Raw genomic sequence first — 17,918 nt, 5'->3', positions numbered from 1 at the left:
GTGAAACCATTGCTATTATGACTTGGGTTGGGTGGAGGTGCTTTGCTGTTTAGCACAGCACAGTGTCCACCATTCATCTTTGTGACTGAATTCTGCATTATAGTATTGCCCTTCCATAAAGCTGCTCTTTGGGAAAGGAGGACTGATAGGGAGGTTGTATAGCCAGTGATTAGACTAGGGTCACTTAGACTAGGAATTGGGAGAACCGTGCTCGAATCTCCGTTCTCCCGTGGAAGCTCACTGGGCACCTCTGGGCAGTCAATTCTGTCTCAGCCTAACCTACTTCACAGGTGGTGGTCATAAGGACAAAAAGGAGGAGGGGAAAATGACATTGAAAGTCAGTTTCAGGTCCTGTTGAGGGAAAAATTGGGGTATAAATATCTAAATAAATGTAGGATAACACCACCCCAGCAGACTAAGGAGAGGGGTATTAATCTAATTGGGCTATTTACAATTTGTAGAAGAGAGAGCTTTGGAGAAGTTCCTACCATTTTGGGTTGAACCGAAAAAAGCAAGAAGAGTCTATTCTTGTGTGTGTAGGAAGCAACCATCTGTGATATACAGATGCCTAAGAAGCAGAATTCATGTGAATTGAGTCCTCTTTCTAAGTCATGAGCCCAGAGTCTTGTCTGGCTATGGCTGTGAGATGCCAAAGCGGCCCACCTCTTCCTGCTACTTTTGTGAAGTTAGATAAAAATGGGTTGCAGCCATCGGCTGGGAGTGCAGTTCAGATCCACAGCCTTTTTGGGAGATGTAATACCTCCTTTCTCAGGCCACTGTTGAGGTTAGAGTGTGGCAACCAGGAGGTGCCCAAGCGGACTGGACCTGTCCCTGTTGGGCTTGGCTAATAATGGAAACCAAGGCACAGTTTGATTCTCAACCTGGAGTCGTCCGCTTCATTGTCTGTCTCACTCTTTTTTTGTCCCTCACCCCTGCCATTCCTTCCCTTGTTTCCTTCTCCTTGCTCCTGAGGTCCGTTCCTCTAGGATGGTAGAGCCTTCCCCGTCATCAGCATATACACCACAGCGTCGTCACTTGCTTGCATTGTGTTTTTCATGCACGTTGAGGCTGCACTCTCTCTCTCTTTCTTTCTCTCTCTTTCTTTTCCTGCCTCATCACAGTTGTATTTGGCTGCCATGGACAGTAGCAGCCATATGAGCTGGCAGTTTAAGCCCTCGGACAGTGCTCGGACGTATTGGTAACAGCGCCCACAAAATCAAAACAGGTACTGAAATAAAGGTCCTTCTTGCTAAACCCCTCCCAACCTCACCAACCTTTGCCATTCCTGCACTTACTTCCTTGGGCCAGTGCCAGAAGTCTTCACGTTCCTTCTCCCTGCACTTTCCACCCCTGTCCCCTTCCTGCCCAGGGTTTATGCTAGCTAGCCTGCCCTGCCCTGGCATTTAGCAACGGAGCGACATCAGCATCTTTTCCTTGGCATCACTTCCTGTGGTCGTTGTGGCAGTCAAAGATTGAACAACATATCAGTGGTTTTGTAACTGAGAGGGGTCTCCTCTCATTATTTAAGATCATCCTGGAACGTGGATGCTGCCAAGGTATCTAAAACAGAGCTTAGTGTACTTGCCCCATTGTTCCTAGAGACCGGAACTTGTCTGGCTAACGTCTAGGTCCCCAAGCGTTCTTTGTCTTCCTTTAGATTCTTGGGACATCTCTTCTGTGTTTTGTCCCAGCCTGTGCTGCAAAACAGCTGGGGGGGGGTTGCCTCCACATAAAGATAAATGTTCTCAAACCAAGCCTTAAACCCAAAGCAGCATGTTTGGAAAGGCCATCTAGCAAGGTTTGCATATCCTGTCTCCCACATTTTAAAAAAAACTTTGCAGTCAAGCTTGTCTTGAAAGGACAAAATTTTTGTTCCAGTTCTTCTTGTAGAATTCTTCATTCTACCACATTTTTTTCAGCACTTGCAGAGGGAAAAGCAAACTATTATCTCAGTTTCTACTAGTTAGGCCCTTCAGAGCAATAGATTATCGCAGTTGTTTCCGTGCACTGCTTTTCTTCTTCAAATGGCGCTGAATGACAAGAACCCTTCTAAGAAATAGCCTGTCTGATGTCTTAAAGGGAGGGGCAATAGCACAGTTTCATTCTCCCTCATTTCTAGTTTGAAAAAGGATTGGAGGAATGTGCCTCAGAATGGCCTTCACACAAGGGCTCTGAGAGAGGCCACTATTTGGCAGAGACAGCCCTGGGCTTGAAGGGGCTTTATGTACGTTTTGAGTTTGTGAGCAGAGCAACTTGGATGCATTGAGGAAGGTCAGTGAACCCCCTGAGCTAGTGTATCCCCTGTAGCTTCTCCCTTCAGAATAAGCACTCACTGTTGGAAGTGACCTGGCTGATGCCAGCACAGACTGCCATGCACGGCCCACTTGCTTTGCTTGGATTGATAACGGTCCCCAATTCACAATCTGCATCCTGTTCCTCAAGACATTGTGTCCACCCACGTTCCAGGTTGCCCACTCCTGCTGGTGCTTTCATGCTACCATTCTGTGCTGGCCTCCATCTCTCTCTCTCTCTCTTTCTCTTTCTCTCTTGTGTTGCTGCCTGGTTGTGTTCTTCCTTCCTCCTTGTCATTGTCTTGCTCTGCTTTGGCGTGTGCTTGTTGCGGGGGAGCACTCTCTTGAGAATTGGGGCTGGGTTGACAAAGGGACAGCTCGGTCTTGGTGCACTCTCTCAAGTGCATGAGTGAGAATCTGTGTGCTTTGTTAACTGCATGTTGCTTGTAGTCTGCAGAATGCCACTGCATTTTCCTCCTTTGTAAGCCATCCTGCACCAGTTTCTCTGGGTAACCAGAACTTGGTGTGGTGTTACTTTATTTCTATGGATGTCAGCAGTGGTGTCCATATTGCCTCATTGTGTCATGTTAATGTTTTGTATTACTAATTTTATATTTCAGGATTTTTTTTCTGGGATAAATTGGACAGAGTTCGACATTTTCTCCCTGTCTCTCATGCACATTCCCAGCTAGGATCAGAACTGTAAACAAAAGTGCCCGATCTTGCTTGCCCTTGATAAAGTTAGAGCACACTGGATTGATTAGAAATAATTTAAAAATCAGGAGTGCCATTTGACTTTCAGTGGGACCAGCATATAGCAATTTCAGGGTGGGGGAGATTTAAATGCTCACTCAATTTAACGTGCAATTTAAAGGATTTGCCATAGTTACTTTTTATGCCACTTAAACATAGAACTCCGATCTACATGGATCTGGCAGTCATCTTCTTTTCAGTGTCGTTTATGTCTATATTAGAGACTTGTACATTGACATGCATACCTAGTTCAAAGGTCCAATTTATTGTTTATAATAGTAATTGCTCTATATGGCTGCTTCCACACACGTGGGATAATGCACTTTCAATGCACTTCTGCAATTGTTTGCAATTGGATTTTCCTGGGTGAAACAGGAAAATCCAGTTGCAAATGATTGCTAAAGTGCATTATCCAACTTGTGTGTAAAGGCGATATGTATAGACTGCAAATTAGATTGAGCAAGAATAGCCATGCCCTGACCTGGATAGCCCAGGTGAGCCTGATCTCATCAGATCTCAGAAGCTAAGCAGGGTTAATAATTGGATGGGAGACCTCCAATGAAGGCCAGGGTTGCAGAGGCAGGCAATGGCAAACCACTTCTGTTAGTATCTTGCCATGAAAACCCCACCGTAAGTCAACTTTGACTTGAGGGCTCTCTCCACCACCAAGAATAGCTAGAACCAGGGGCTGGGGCGGGGTCTGCCTGTTTAAAATGCCATAATATTTGTTCAAATACTGTTGAGATAGAGGTATGGTAAGGGGGGTCATGTAGTTGTTTTGTGGGATGGATTCTTTCTTTTCCCTTACAGTCAAATTATGTGTTATGTCTGGTACTGTGATTCTTCTTCCGGCCCAAGGTAAAGGAGACTGGAGTGTCCAGCAGGAAGTGTGTGTGTGTCGCTGGGGGGAACAACTCTTTCCTGGCCGCCCGTTTGTCTGTCCAAGTTCACCTTCCCCCTACTCCCCCAGTTTCCCACCCGTGAAGGAAAGAATAACAGGTCCCCAAAAGAACCATGGGACAATTTGTGTTCTGTATTCTGCCCCAGATATGAAAAGTAGAAAACATGATGGTGGATCATTATGAGCTATTAATTTGCTCCAGTTATGAAAAGTAGAAAATATAAAGTGTGGGCGTTTACAAGATACCAATCATCATGAAGATCAGCAAAATCTCTAAAAATACCTAGCAAATTGTTCATGTGAGCCTTCCATCCTGATAGTGCAGGTAAGATTTGATGTGCATCTATGTAACTGCAATATTAAACGGCAAATGGGCCAGCTCCTGCTTGAGAAAAGCTGAAAGTGGCATGTTTTTCCTCTCAAGTGTGAGTCCTGTCACTGAGTTGTTCATCAGCCATTGTCTTCCTTTTGGTGTGATTAATGGAAGTTGTAAGATAATTTAATAACCTGTTTGTTTTAAAGAAAATTAAATGCAACTGTTGAGAAGAGCTGCTAATAATGCTCAAGGAATGCATATTTAAGGGCCGTACATTATTTTTACTTTGGCGTGTACTGCTTCTTATAAAAACACGTGCAGTGCTGTTTGTATGTATGTCAAGTCATAAGACAGTTTTCTTGACTCGACTGAAAACTCTTCATGTTCCATCTACCAAATAATATTTCTATTATGTTCTGAACAAACACAGAGCATAGATTTCATAGGACACTTTCCATGCACAAAGCATGAAAGATTAAAGCATTTTCAGTATGTTCACTTCTATTTTACAACATTATATTCTAAGATTGTTTTCAAATTACCTTTTCTTTCTCATTTATGATGTCAAGAGTGTTAGAGTGTCAGTCTAGGATCTGGGAGACTCCAGGCTCTCAACCCCCCCGCCCCCACCCCCCGCCAACTGAGAAAACTCTCTGGGTAACCTTGGGCTAGTCGCATACTCTCAACATAACCTACCTCACAGGGTTATTGTGAAGATACAGTGAGGGAGATCAGTGTAAACCTGCTTTGGATCCCCATTGGTTAGATAGGCAAAGTATAAATTTAGTACAGTAAGTAAATACACTTTTCTTCTTTTAAGCTGAGATAGCCCATTGATTCCAGGACGTTCCCTTATTTTTCTTCGACTAATGGCTCTCTTGTTTTGCCCATCATACCGTCCTGTTCTTGAGGTATCCAGATTATTCAGAGAAATCTCTAGGTTGCATATTTGGAGAGCTGCTGTGGTTAAGCGGCTGAGCTCCAAGACAGCACTCTGCTGGTTTGACGCCCATTGCTGCCATGAGCTCTGCAGGTAGCCTTGAGTAAGCCACTCCACTCAGTCCCAGCTCCCCATATTGCAAGGATAGTAATAACACTGCCTGTTCCCCCTGCTGAGTGTGGCACTAATCTGCCCAAAAGGACGGTATATAAGCACACTGTTGTTGTTTGCAGCCATTGGATTAAAATTGCTTAGAAGGGTGTTTCTCTGTTTAGAATTGCACTGTAGGTAAGTCACTTACGCCAAGCCATATAGACTTGTTGTGAGGATGTCACATGTACACCACCCATTTGTGCGTGTATGTGTACAGCCGTCAGGTCACAGCTGACTTATGGCAAGCCTATAGGGTTTTCAAGGCAAGAGACATTCAGAGGCAGTTTGCCATTGCCTGTCTTGGCATACACCACCATAAATAACTTTGAAGAACGGAATTAAAAAGTATTAACCAGGCTGTGTTCTTACTAGACTGTAACCAAGATAAAGTTGTTGTTAGCTGCAGGGAGGGGAGGGGCTTTCTCAGAGGTTACAGCACAACCAAGAAGAGCGTAACGAGTAAGCATTCATATCCTTCTATTGCAGTTAGGAAAAACCCTCCAGATTGCAAAGTAGACCTCACTGACAGAGACACTTCTGTACACGCACGAGGTCTAGAATGCCAATCTGTTGTCTTCCAAACTGTTTGATCTATAGCCTTCTAGTGCAAATGGGCTCCTGCTGGGTCATCTCGAAGTGTTTGCCTCTTTCCTGCTTGGTACATTCATCCTGAGACATGAATAGAAAGCCAGTTTGGTGTAGTGATTAAGAGCACGGGTCGCTAATCTGGAGAACCAGGTTTGATTCCCCACTCCTCCACTTGAAGCCAGCTGGGTGACCTTGGGTTAGACACAGCTTCTAGAAGCTCTCTCAGCCCCACCCACCTCACAAGGTGTTTGTTGTGGGCAGCGCTCATTTTGAGGGGGAATGCGCAGGAACGCAGTTCCAGTAGTTCTCCAAAGAGGTCACATGTCAGGTGGCCCCGCCCACCTGATTTTTGGCCATTTTGGGCCCATTTTGGCCTGGATTGGGGGGGTCAGGGCGTGTGGCATATGCAAATCAGTTATGTTAATGACGCACTTCCGGTGCTGGCAAGGGGCATGGCATATGCTAATGAGTTGTGCTAATGAGTTCCTGCAGCTCTTTTTCTACGAAATGATCCCTGGTTGTGGGGATAATAATAACATACTTTGTAAATGGCTCTGAGTGGGCATTAAGTTGTCCTGAAGGGCAGTATATAAATCAAATGTTGTTATTATTTGCTGGCCGGTCTTGTCTAGGTTGCTTTAAACTTGTATCAATGATAGGATGTTTTGGAGGTCTTTCATTCATAGGGTCGCCATAGGTCGGAGGCAACTTGATGGTACATAACATACACATACCCTCTGCAGCAGGCATGGGTTTCACAGTGGCCTTGTAATAACGTTTAAAAGCACAACTTTATATTCATTGGCAGTCTCCTGTGCAATCCTGTGTGGGACTGCGCATGCGCAGGCCTGCCAAATGATGAGGTTTCTACAGCTTTAAAATCTACTAGGGGGCGCCGCCTCTCCAGAGTGTATGCATAGATGTATGAGCGTTTCCCGCTGGAAACAACTTGTGCTTCTGGGAGATGGCGCCCCTCACCCTCAGTTCCTCTTTTGCTGCTAGTCGAAAAGGTTCTTCTATAGCACTCCATGGTCTTCCCATCAGAGTAGGCCTCATCTTTTCATTGTTATAAGACTTCAAGTTTGATTTACAAGGGGCTGCAAGTATGGCTGTTAAAGCCCTTTTCAAGCGTTGCATCTTATGTGCTACCAGAATGATGTTCACAGATGGTCACTCCATGTGCTTTATTTGCCTAGGGGAAAGGCATAATGTTTGAAAACCCTGCAAACATCGCCTTTAGGGCTGTGCTATTCGGGTTTTGCTTCGGGTAAAGATACCCAAAGCGGACCCTTCGGAAAGCTTCAGTATTCCTGAAGCGGGGCCAGCATGCTTCAGAATACCAAAGCAAAGCTTTCCAAAGCATTTGGAAATGCTTTGGAAAGCTTCAGGGTTTGTTTAAAGGGCCCTGCCACTGCTTGCAAGCAGCGGCAGGGCCCTTTAAACATCAACCCCCCTCCCACCTACCTTGTGGTGGCTCCAGGCCAGCTCCTCTGCTGCCGCCGCTCCACCGCCCAAGCCTACGTGGTGGTGGGGAAGGCCGGAGCCGCCTCCTCCGGCTCTTCCTGCCCCTCAAATGGCCGCAGTGTGCTGGTGGCTGGTGGCCATTTGAGGGGCCGGAGGAGGCGGAGAAAGCCCTTCCTGCAAGTCGCTTCGGATTTGGGGGTATTCCAAATCCATTTCCTGCTTCGGGTTTACCCGAATACCGAATATCCCCACCCGTGCGCAGCCTTCCCTGTAATAGAGGGATTTGTAGAGATGATGACATCTCTGTTCGAGAAGCCTGCCTCAGTAACATACACATTTAAAAAGGCGGAAAGCATTTATAGGACCAGAGAAGATACCTGATTTTTTTATTCATCAACCCACCCACCCCATCATCTCTCACGACTGAAGAGATGCAGTCCAAACAAAGACAGGGGTCTCACTCAGCTCCTGCTGATAAAGAAAGTAAAAAAACTGGATGGGCTTGGTAGGAAAATATACATGTCTACATAGCCCTTATTGTCAAAATTGCAAACTACACAGCAATCATAAGGGTGTATCAAATTTTCTTATGAAACAGAACGGTGACTTTTATTGATGGTTTTCCTGAAGACCAGAAGGCATTGACAAAGATTGTCTAGGTGGAAGTATTGGAGTGGTCTAAACAGCAAATCAACGCAGGGAGAAATACTGTGGACTCTTCAGCTAGAGCCCTAGCATCAACTGTTATTCTACGTGGACACGCCAGGCTGTGTTCAGCTGCCTTGCCCATTGAAACGCTAAATAGAGTTGAGGACCTCCCATTTGACAGACTAATATCTTTCATAGAAACACAAAGACTAGACAGATGGCAAGGTCCTCCGGGGCCCTGCCTCCTAAGCAACAGCCCAGCCAGAGGCCTCCTTACAGACAACAACAACCCTTCAGGGGCAAATGCTATTGTTACCAGCCATATCAGTATCCTCAACCTCATCCAAACCCTCCCTATCAGAACCATTTCCAAAGGTGACACTTGATGCCGAAATCGAACTCTCATTCTGGGGAGGGCATAGCTCAGCAACCCAAACAGTTCTGACTAGACTCAGATCAGGCAATAGTATTCAGTAATAAACTTTCCAGGTATTTCTCCACTTGGCAATTAATCACCTCAAATTTATGGGTTCTTAATATCATTCAGTTTGGTTATAAAATTGAATTTGAATGTTTCCCGATTCTGAGTCTTCCTAGTGCTCGTAGGCAGGATTATTCTAAGAAGTTAAGAGACCGACAGAGGCAATGCAACAGGTTCCCCTCCCAGAATCTCGGTGGAGTTTCTACTCCAGAATGTTCTTGGTACAGAAAAAAGAGGGTGGGCTAAGAAGACCCATATTAGACTTGAGGGAGTTAAACGAATCAATCGCTGTACATAGGATGGTAACCCTAAATAGAGTTTTACAGTTGATTACCCACATCTCATGGTTCGCCATTATGGATCTAAATGATGCATATTTTCGCATTTCTGTTTACCCCTCCCGCAGAAGGTTCTTGAGATTCGCATGTAATGGTAACATCTTTCAGTATCAAGTTCTCCCATTCAGGTTGGCAGTAGCACCCAGAGTATTTGCTAAGTGTGTGGCAGTGATAGTAGCCTATCTCAAGATCCAAGGGCGCTGTGTATATCCTTACTTAGATGATTGGCTTATATCAACACCTTCCAGGGATTTGCTGCAAGAACAGATAAGGATCATCATAGATACCTGCCAGAATCTTGGTTTGGTGATAAATGTCAAGAAATTGAACTCGACCCCATCAAAGAGGGTTCGGTTGGTTGGTTGGCTGGTTGGTTGGTTGGCTGGTTGGTTGGTTGGTTGGTTGGTTGGTTGGTTGGTTGGCTGGTTGGCTGGTTGGCTGGTTGGTTGGTTGGTTGGTTGGTTGGTTGGTTGGTTGGTTGGCTGGTTGGTTGGTTGGTTGGCTGGTTGGTTGGCTGGTTGGCTGGTTGGCTGGTTGGCTGGCTGGTTGGATTGATTACAATTTATATTCCGCCCTCCCTGTATCAGTAGGCTCAGGGCGGATTACAATCGGTATAGTAATTTAAAATACATATAACTTTAAAACCAATAGGAGCAATCCTTGATAGTTCTGTGAATAAAGCATTCCTGCCATTCGATAGGGCTGAGAGAATAAAGTCCACGGTCAGACTTTTTACGAATTGCAGGTTCCAGTCAGCAATGGCTATAGAGACATTGTTAGGCCTCATGGCAGCCACTATGGCTGTAACACCAATGGCTAGGTTACACATGAGAAGGTGACAACTATGACTTTTGTTGGTTCACCATATGAATGCTCACTGCTTAGATAAGAAGTACACCATACCTAAGGCAATAATCAGGTCACTTATCTGGTGGACCACAGACGCTTAACTTTTGGCTGGTGCGGATTTTGGTCCCCCAAGAGTTGATCTTACGATAATTACAGACGCCTCAACATCAGGTTGGGGAGCACACCTCTATCCACACATGGGAGGTAGCTGAGAAAGAAGACTACATATTAATGTGCTTGAGTTCAGGGCAGCATGTTATGCGCTTATCTCCTTTGCAGCTATCATAAGGAACAGGAACGCCCAAATTCTTACAGACAGTTGCACAGCAGTGTTCTATGTAAACAAGCAAGGAGTCAAGACCTCCAGGATGCTGTGCATGGAGGCCATACTTACCTGGAACTGAGCTGCTGAACACAGCACAACCCTACAGGCCCATCCATATCCTGGGAATGACCAATCTGACTGCAGGCAGACTGAGCAGGCCAGGTGCATCCAATCACGAGTGGTCCGTAAAAGAGTATTACATAAGACCAGTGTTCCAAAAATGGTGATTCCCAGAGCTGGATTTATTTGCCACAAAGGGAAAAATCAGAAAGCCCCCTTGTTTTGTTCAAGGGGGGAGGAATAAATCAGACATCACTAGGAGATGCTTTCCAGATAACCTGGTCAGGATATCGCTTCTACAACCTCCCTCCCCCGTTTCCACTCATTGCATACATGATCAGCAAAATTCAGACAGACCAAACAACTGTCATTGTGGTAACTCCCTTCTGGCCATGCCAACCATGGTTCCATCGGTTAGTACACCTGTCCAAGAGCTCATTTTACCATCTACCGTTGACCCCAGACATCCTCAGTTCTACATCACAATTTACCCAGCATGGTTAATTCTGCAGTAGGCAGTCTCACAGAGAGAGTGCATGAGGCAGGGCTTTTTTTCTGGGAAAAGAGGTGGTGGAACTCAGTGGTGGTCAGGACTGCACAATGATGTCACTTTGGGTCAGCTGGAACAAGGGGGGAGTTTTTTAAAGTTTAAATCGCCCTTGGCGAAAATGGTCATATGGTCGGTGGCCCCGCCCCCTGATCTCCAGACAGAGGGGAGTTTAGATTGCCCTCCATGCCGCTGCAGCTCAGAGGGCAATCTCAACTCCCCTCTCTCTGGAGATCAGGGGGCGGGGCCACCAGCCATGTGACCATTTTCAAGAGGTGCCAGAACTCCATTCCACCGCGTTCCTACTGAAAAAAAGCCCTGGGATGAGGTCATACTAAGTGCAAGGAAGAACTATACAAGAAAATTATATGCATTCAAATGGGAGAAATTCTCTGGGTGTTCCAGGAATAAGAGTTTAGATCCGTTTGATTGCCCATTAGTCCAGATACTGGAATTCTTACTATTTCTTAAACATGAGGGCCTTTCAAACTCCTCAATGAAAGTTTATCTGGCAGCGATCTCTGCATTTCATTCCCCTATAGACAGAACAGTTTTCTCCCACTGTACTTCTAAACTTTTTCTAAAGGGTTTGCAGAATATGTTCCCAATAATATCTAACAATATCTAACAATGGTCACTAAATTTGGTGCTGGCTAGACTAATGTAACAACCCTTTGAACCTCCGGCTACATGCCGTCTGAGATTCTTATCAATCAAAATGGCGTTCTTTATAGCAATCACCTCTGCCAGGAAAGTGAGCGAACTGGAAGTGCTTTGGACAGACCCACCTTTTCTTAAGATTCATTAAGAAAAAGTAGTCCTGAGATCAAGTTTGGAATTTGTTCCAAAGGTAACTACCCAATTCCACATGTCTCAGGAGATAATACTCCCTGTATTTTTCCCCATCACCAACATCAGGCGCTGAGAGAACACTACACTCACTAGATGTTCACAGGGCTATCTTATTTTACCTAGAACGTAGAGCATCATTTAGGTTAGGTGCACAACTATTTGTATGCTACACAGTGCCAAATAAAGGGGTAAAGGCCACCTCATAGACTGTCGCTTGATGGATGGTGCACGCTATGAAGGTGTGTTATGGGAGAGCTAACATACCCTGTCTGCTGGAGGCACATGCTCATTCCATCAGGTCACAAGCTTTGTCAGCAGCATTCCTGAAAGGTGTGCCATCGCAGGATATATGTAAAGTGGCGATGTAGTCTTCGTCAGATCCCTTTGTCAGGCATTACACACACAAAGTCCTGGACAGAAAGGAAGCAGCAGTGGGCCAAGTGGTCCTTCAGTCATTATTTCAATGAAGAGCACACCTGCCTCCTGTGGTAAGTGGCTTGCTAGTCTCCCATGTGGGACTGCACAGAAGACCGACAATGAAAACAGGGTTGCACTTACCTGTAACTGTTGTTCATTGAGGTCTTCTGTGCAGGCACACACATGCCCTCCCTCCTACCCCACTGATGCTCTTCACTGTTTACCTGGAGACTTTGGTGGCTCAGGAGAGGTTGAGAGTGAGGGGCACTGTCTCCCAGAAGCACAAGCTGTTTTCTGCGGGAAACGTCCACACATGCGCTCTGGAGAGACAGGAGCCGCCGAATAGGTTTTAAAGCTGTAGAAACCTCACTGTTCGGCAGGCTTGTGCGCATGCAGTCCCATGTGTGCCTGCACAGAAAACCTCAATGAACAGCAGTTACAAGTAAATGCAACTCTGTTTTCCATTATGATTGACCCGGTGTGGTTTCTAATGGCTTGTTGCTCAGCACAGCATTGCTGAAGTAAGGGCAGTAACCTCAAGAACAGATTTTGATAGGATAAGACAGTATTTTTTACCAACAGCTTTGTGCTGGCTTGCTCGATTTGGCACCGTCCCAGAACATGTATCTTTCCCGTGAAGCAGATGATATTCCCATTAGGCAGTTGCTACAACTTCCTGAGCAAAAGTAGAAAGAGATACTCTTGGCAGTAAGGAGTTTAAGAGTGGGCTGGTCTTTAGTTTTGTGTTGCGAAACTTGAATCTTTCACTGTGTATACTGACTCAGTAGTGTATTGCGCAAATGAAGTGGCATTGATCACTGCTGTGTAAATAGTAAATCCAGAATAACAGTTGGGTGAAGCCAAATGGATCTGTCAAGTGTTTCCCTAGGGAAAGCTCCATCCTTGACTTTTTGATCCCACCCAACTGGTAGAGAATTCTCCGCAACGGTTGTAGCATCTCGTGGCTTCAGTGTAGCCAGCTTTTCAGTTGTATTTAGAGGGTTATCTTGTGTCTAGAAGATGTGCTTTTCTAGCCCCATGTTTATCTCCCTGAATTTAATATTCTTCCTTCTTTTTTTTGTTTCATTTTTGTCCCCCTCCAGTACACCTCCAGCATGAGAGCCAAATACCTCGCCACCAACCAGCCTCGGCCAGACTCTGGCAGCGTGCATTAAAAACTAGAATACCTTTAAAAGTGAAATCGGAACAAAATGTGCCAACCACTGCCGCCATCTTGTACTGCCCTTGCAGAGCAGCCCTGCTTTCTTCCTGACCCGAATCCGGCTCTGTGGCTTTTCCTGCTTCTCTGACCCCTCCTGTTGCCTGGTTCATACTCATTTTTGGAAGAAACCTGGATGGAAGCCAGTCGGAGACAAGGCTTGGTAGAGTTGTGCGTGGAGGGGGAGAGACAGTGGCCAATAGGCATGCATGCATGCACAGTAGGATTGCCAGTTGATCTGGGTCAGCCCTCTGTATCAATATGGGACCAGCTTTGCCACCATCCAGCCGGGAAGAAGTTTGCAAAGATGTTGGCCTCCTCCCCCTTCTCTCCGACCACTTCAGTCATACAAAAGAAAAAATTAACCTCATCAGGCAACCCGAGAAAAGTTGATCTCTCTGTCTTGCAGAAGTGCCATGGATTATAACTTGCTACACAAGGGAGGACTGTTTAATGCGCACACAGTCATAACGCTCATGTTTTGCCCAGCTCTATCTGCAAACTTTACTGTTTGTTTTTGTAGTTTTGGTTGTTTATTTTTTCTTTTTGGTGCTAATTTGGAGAAAGAATTGCCTATTCTTCGAGGCCTGATCCATCTCCTACTTGGAATTGAGTGTGTTTCTTGTCTTTCCTTTTTTAAAATGGATAGATCTGTCAATTCCCTTTGTGGCTCTTAGATAACACAATTTCTTCCTTCGTACCTAGCCCTAACTTTGAAGGGAGAAGTAGGTAGTTCCTGCAATGGCTGCTGTTTGCGCAGAACTCCCTGTGTGCACACAAGATCATGCATGTTTTCCCCCGCAGCTGTGCAGAACTGGACTGTGCACATTTTACCAGGAACTATTGTGTAAAAATGTTCCAGGAAAAGATGTAAGGAGCATTGGAGTGGAGTTTGGGAGTGTTTGAACGTGACAGTAAAAGAACAGTCCTCTACCAGATGCGTGAGACTGAAGCATTAGCTTTTAGATGTGGGAACCTTTGGACCATCCAGGGTCTCAAAACACAGAAAGAAAGCAAATGATTAAATAAATATCAGAACAGCCCCCTCCTTTAACAGTCTAAATTTCATATTTGGCTCAATTCTAGTTGCCTCTTAGTGTGCCGGAGTTGGGGCAAGTAAAATTTAAATGATCATTTGGGCGATCGGATGAGCAAGATTGTCAGATGCCTGAGCTGATCCCATGGTTCCTGTGACTAAAAAGTGCTCTTCGTATTAAGAACCATCCCAAAAGAATCAACTTCCAAGGAAACATCAAGCAAGGAAGACCGTTTTCATTTTTGAAATAGTGTTTGGGTTTTCCTTTCAACATAACTAAACCCAAAGGAGAAAGGTAGAATCTCTTAAAAGGCAGGTGAAAGAGTTCATTATTTTTGCATGCAGCTTCAAGTGTCCAAAGAACTCCCTTTAGACTTAGAACACTTTATTTTTTATCTTCATTGAGCTGTGTGCTGGAAGTAGGGCGGCTGCTATGGCTTTCAGTTAACGGCTCTCCCATGTTCCAAGGAAGCCTTCCCTTAGAAATATTTCTTGCTCCAAAAGGTGATTCTTTTCAGCCCATGTGCTGAGAAAACAAAGGGGCACTAGAAGGCCTTAAAACCCTTGGCTATTGCCAGTGGCATCGTGTGAACGGAGGATGAAGTCAGTTCATTCACTTTCCACGTTCGTGTAGTTTAATCCTTAGTAATCCCTTTAAGAGCCTGAAGATCCACCAGGAGTTAAAAGTGTTGTGCAGATACACAAATTAGCTTAGTAAGCTTTTAAGTATGTTGGAGTCTGTGTTATGGTGTCATGGCATCTAGTGTTGTTAGGAGGGGCAGCGAAGAAGTTAAAACCAGCTGCTGCTGTTCCTCAGATACCTGACAAGAGAAAATTATTTTCCATCATCTTGACAGTCAGCCTCTGAGAATGGACCACCTCTCCATTTATAGGGCAAGCGACAACCATGAGTTGGCCACAGAGCGTGTGCTTGGCGGGCTGCAGCAGATTGTGCCTCTCCCCAATGCATGCGTTTTCGAAACACCTGTTTCGTTCTTCACATTTGTAAGATAACACACGTAAATCCGAAAATGTGCAGAGGGGACTTTAGAAGATCCTGAGGAAGCAGCCCTAACTATACCAAACTCCGTTTGGTAGCATAGCTGTAGTTCTTGGAGGGAGAAACCTTGAGAAAGCAAATCTTTCAGGCAAGTGTCCCCCTGCCCCCAATTATGTTTTAGGATTAAAAAAGAAAGGGTTAGAATAAACTGCTGAAGACCATGGTTTAACCCATGGCAAGGACCAATCCTTATATCACAGCAACCGCTATAGAAATTACCTTCACAGTCTTGCTTCCCAGCCATATCAACTACTTACGCTGTGAAGAGGAGTCCCAACAGGCCATGTTGGTTTATCCCAAATGGCACGTGGAAGATGCGAATAGATGTGGATCCTAAAGAGGAGACTCTGATGGATTTCCCCCCTTACAATGCTACTACAATGCAAGCCATGAGGTCTCTGTACACTGCCTGCATTCCATCCTGGGACGGGTAGACTTGGCTTCCAGAGATGGTCATGGCAAACAACGGGCTTACAGTCTACGATACAAGACCTTGGTATATTTTAACAAACGAGGTGAGACAACTTTTTGGAACCTTTTTTTAAAAAAAACGCCAGTGGACTCCTGTGTGGCATCCACAGCGCACGAGGATCTCCTGCGGCTGGCCTACTACATGGATCTGCTTCAGAGAGTGTGTGTATGTGTGAGCGTGTGTATGTGGTCGCTTGCACGGGTGTGAAAAGAAGCTCACCACAACCGCAACCTGCCAGCGAGGTGACTTTTGTGCAGTCACTTGCACAAACTTGAAGCGTCACATGGTTGCAGCATGTTTGTGAAATGAGCGTCTTTGAAGTTATACTCCCAGCCTTTGCTTTTCAGAGCCCACGTCTAACAAGACTGATCCCAAATCTCCTGATGGGCAGGGTTCATCTTTTAGCTGACTTTGGTGCTCGTTGAGGCTCTGAAATGTTTTTGCTATAGCAAGTAAACCTGTAAAAGACTCTCTTCTCCCCTTTTCCTAATTTGTATGAGGTTTTAAGTAATATGATACCTTGACACCATATTGCTTGGAATGTGTCCCCTGGCTGATCTCCTCAGCAACCTTCCGTCACTTCAAGGCCACCGTCATGCTATTGACTTACATTTCAGACATTCAGGAGAAATCAGAGTCTAGTCTTGTCTGAATCCAGATGAGAAGGCAGTAGACTGGAATATAAGTAACTGGAGTGGTAAAGATCATCTTTGCTTTTCCCTCGAACACACACATCGCAATCTGCTTGTCTAGTTTATTTGGTTAGGTGTTTTCTTTCTCCCACTCCAACATCACAGCACCATTTTTTTAAAAAAATCAATAAATTTGTGATGTGAACAGAGGATCTTGTCAAGCACACAAACACCTCCACAATGTGAAATGTAAATAGCATGCTGAGACTCTTTGCGTCCAGTGTTCAAGACTGCATTGTAATTGTTTAAAAAAAAAAAAGGAAATCGAATCAAGACTTGGCTGTGAATTTTTTTTCTTTTGTGCTGTCTTGGGAAATATAACTGTAGTGTTTGTATCTTGTATGTAATATTAACTGATTCCATTTGAGTTCATTTATGCTGATTTCTTTTTAAAGTGTTTGGGGGTGGGGGAGGTTGTCAAGGTAAAAATTAGGTTGTCTGTCTACCCAAACCTGAGAAGTTAGGTTTGTCCCCAGTCCATCTTAAAAACTATCATTTGGAAGATGCTTCAATGTGATACCTCAGGTGCAGAGAGCTCGACAGCAACAGAAGATAGTTTGAAACCAGCCCGTGTGTGTTTGAGTGAGTTTTGAAATGCTGCTCCTTGTACATCCTCATTCAGACGGGCAGGACTTGATCAAACTTCCAGCAATGCTTAGAAATTGCTGCTCAGCAGAGAGATCCGGCAACCTGATATTCCAGGCCTGCATCGCTTGTGACTCTCCGGGTGAGACGATGCCGTTACACGCGACAGTTAGACTTCACTTGGTGAGTCGTAAGAGCGGCAGACTGCCAGATGTTTCGTGCCAAGCATCATTTGAAAGAATGTCTTCGTAGTCCCTGTTCTGCTTTGGACCAGGTACGTGATCCTGCCCTTCCATCACACCGTACGTACAGGGTAGGAACACCACATACCTTGGAGAGCGATCGATGACCAAGCCGTGCAACTGTATGTTATGGAGTAAATGTTATGGACCAAGCCGAGGACTGCAAAGGCTGGTCAGCAGTGTCCTGTGTAGGTGATCAGTGATGGTAACAAAAACGAGTGATCGGTGATGGCTGGACCGTGGTGCGGGACAGAAAGGTAACAAAAATGAGAGAGAGAGAGGGGTGGGGTGGGGGTTACCTTAATGCCATTCTGCAGGATGCTTCCGTGACATGAAATGCCTGTGCCTCACTTTACAGGGAAGGCTGTGAGAATTGAGATTGTGTTCTTATTGAGTTCTTACTAAGTTAAGCTGTAAAAATGGGGTGGTGAATTTCCTCACCACCGTTGAGTGAAGAAGGTCCAGCAGTAAAGAGAACCCAAGTACTCAGTGATGCAAGATTTTTTCCATTTCTCTTCTGTTTTTGTCAACTCATCCTGCGTTTTATGGTGGTGTTTGCCAGCCAGATTCAAAAGAGCTGGGCCATTGGTTCTGTACTTCTTGAGCTGAGGATCCCCCATGACACACATGAGATGATATGGATGGCCTGCTGTTCCCTGAGTGCATAGCAGACCGTAGGATGCAGTGAT

General features: G+C 45.2%; 1 protein-coding gene across 1 annotated transcript in view; it reads left to right on the top strand.

Moving 5' to 3' along the window:
* TTYH3 (tweety family member 3) overlaps positions 1–16,769 on the top strand; it is a 110,253-nt gene extending 93,484 nt beyond the window's left edge. Inside the window, exon 14 of the mRNA XM_054992556.1 lies at positions 13,027–16,769. Coding sequence (XP_054848531.1) covers positions 13,027–13,098 — 72 coding nt within the window. The 3' untranslated portion in view covers positions 13,099–16,769. The remainder of the gene's footprint in view (positions 1–13,026) is intronic.
* The last annotated feature ends 1,149 nt before the right edge of the window (positions 16,770–17,918 follow it).

This window comes from Eublepharis macularius, chromosome 12 (genome assembly GCF_028583425.1).
Source record: "Eublepharis macularius isolate TG4126 chromosome 12, MPM_Emac_v1.0, whole genome shotgun sequence".
Classification (NCBI taxonomy): domain Eukaryota; kingdom Metazoa; phylum Chordata; class Lepidosauria; order Squamata; family Eublepharidae; genus Eublepharis; species Eublepharis macularius.
This window is presented reverse-complemented; position numbering and strand designations above follow the sequence as displayed.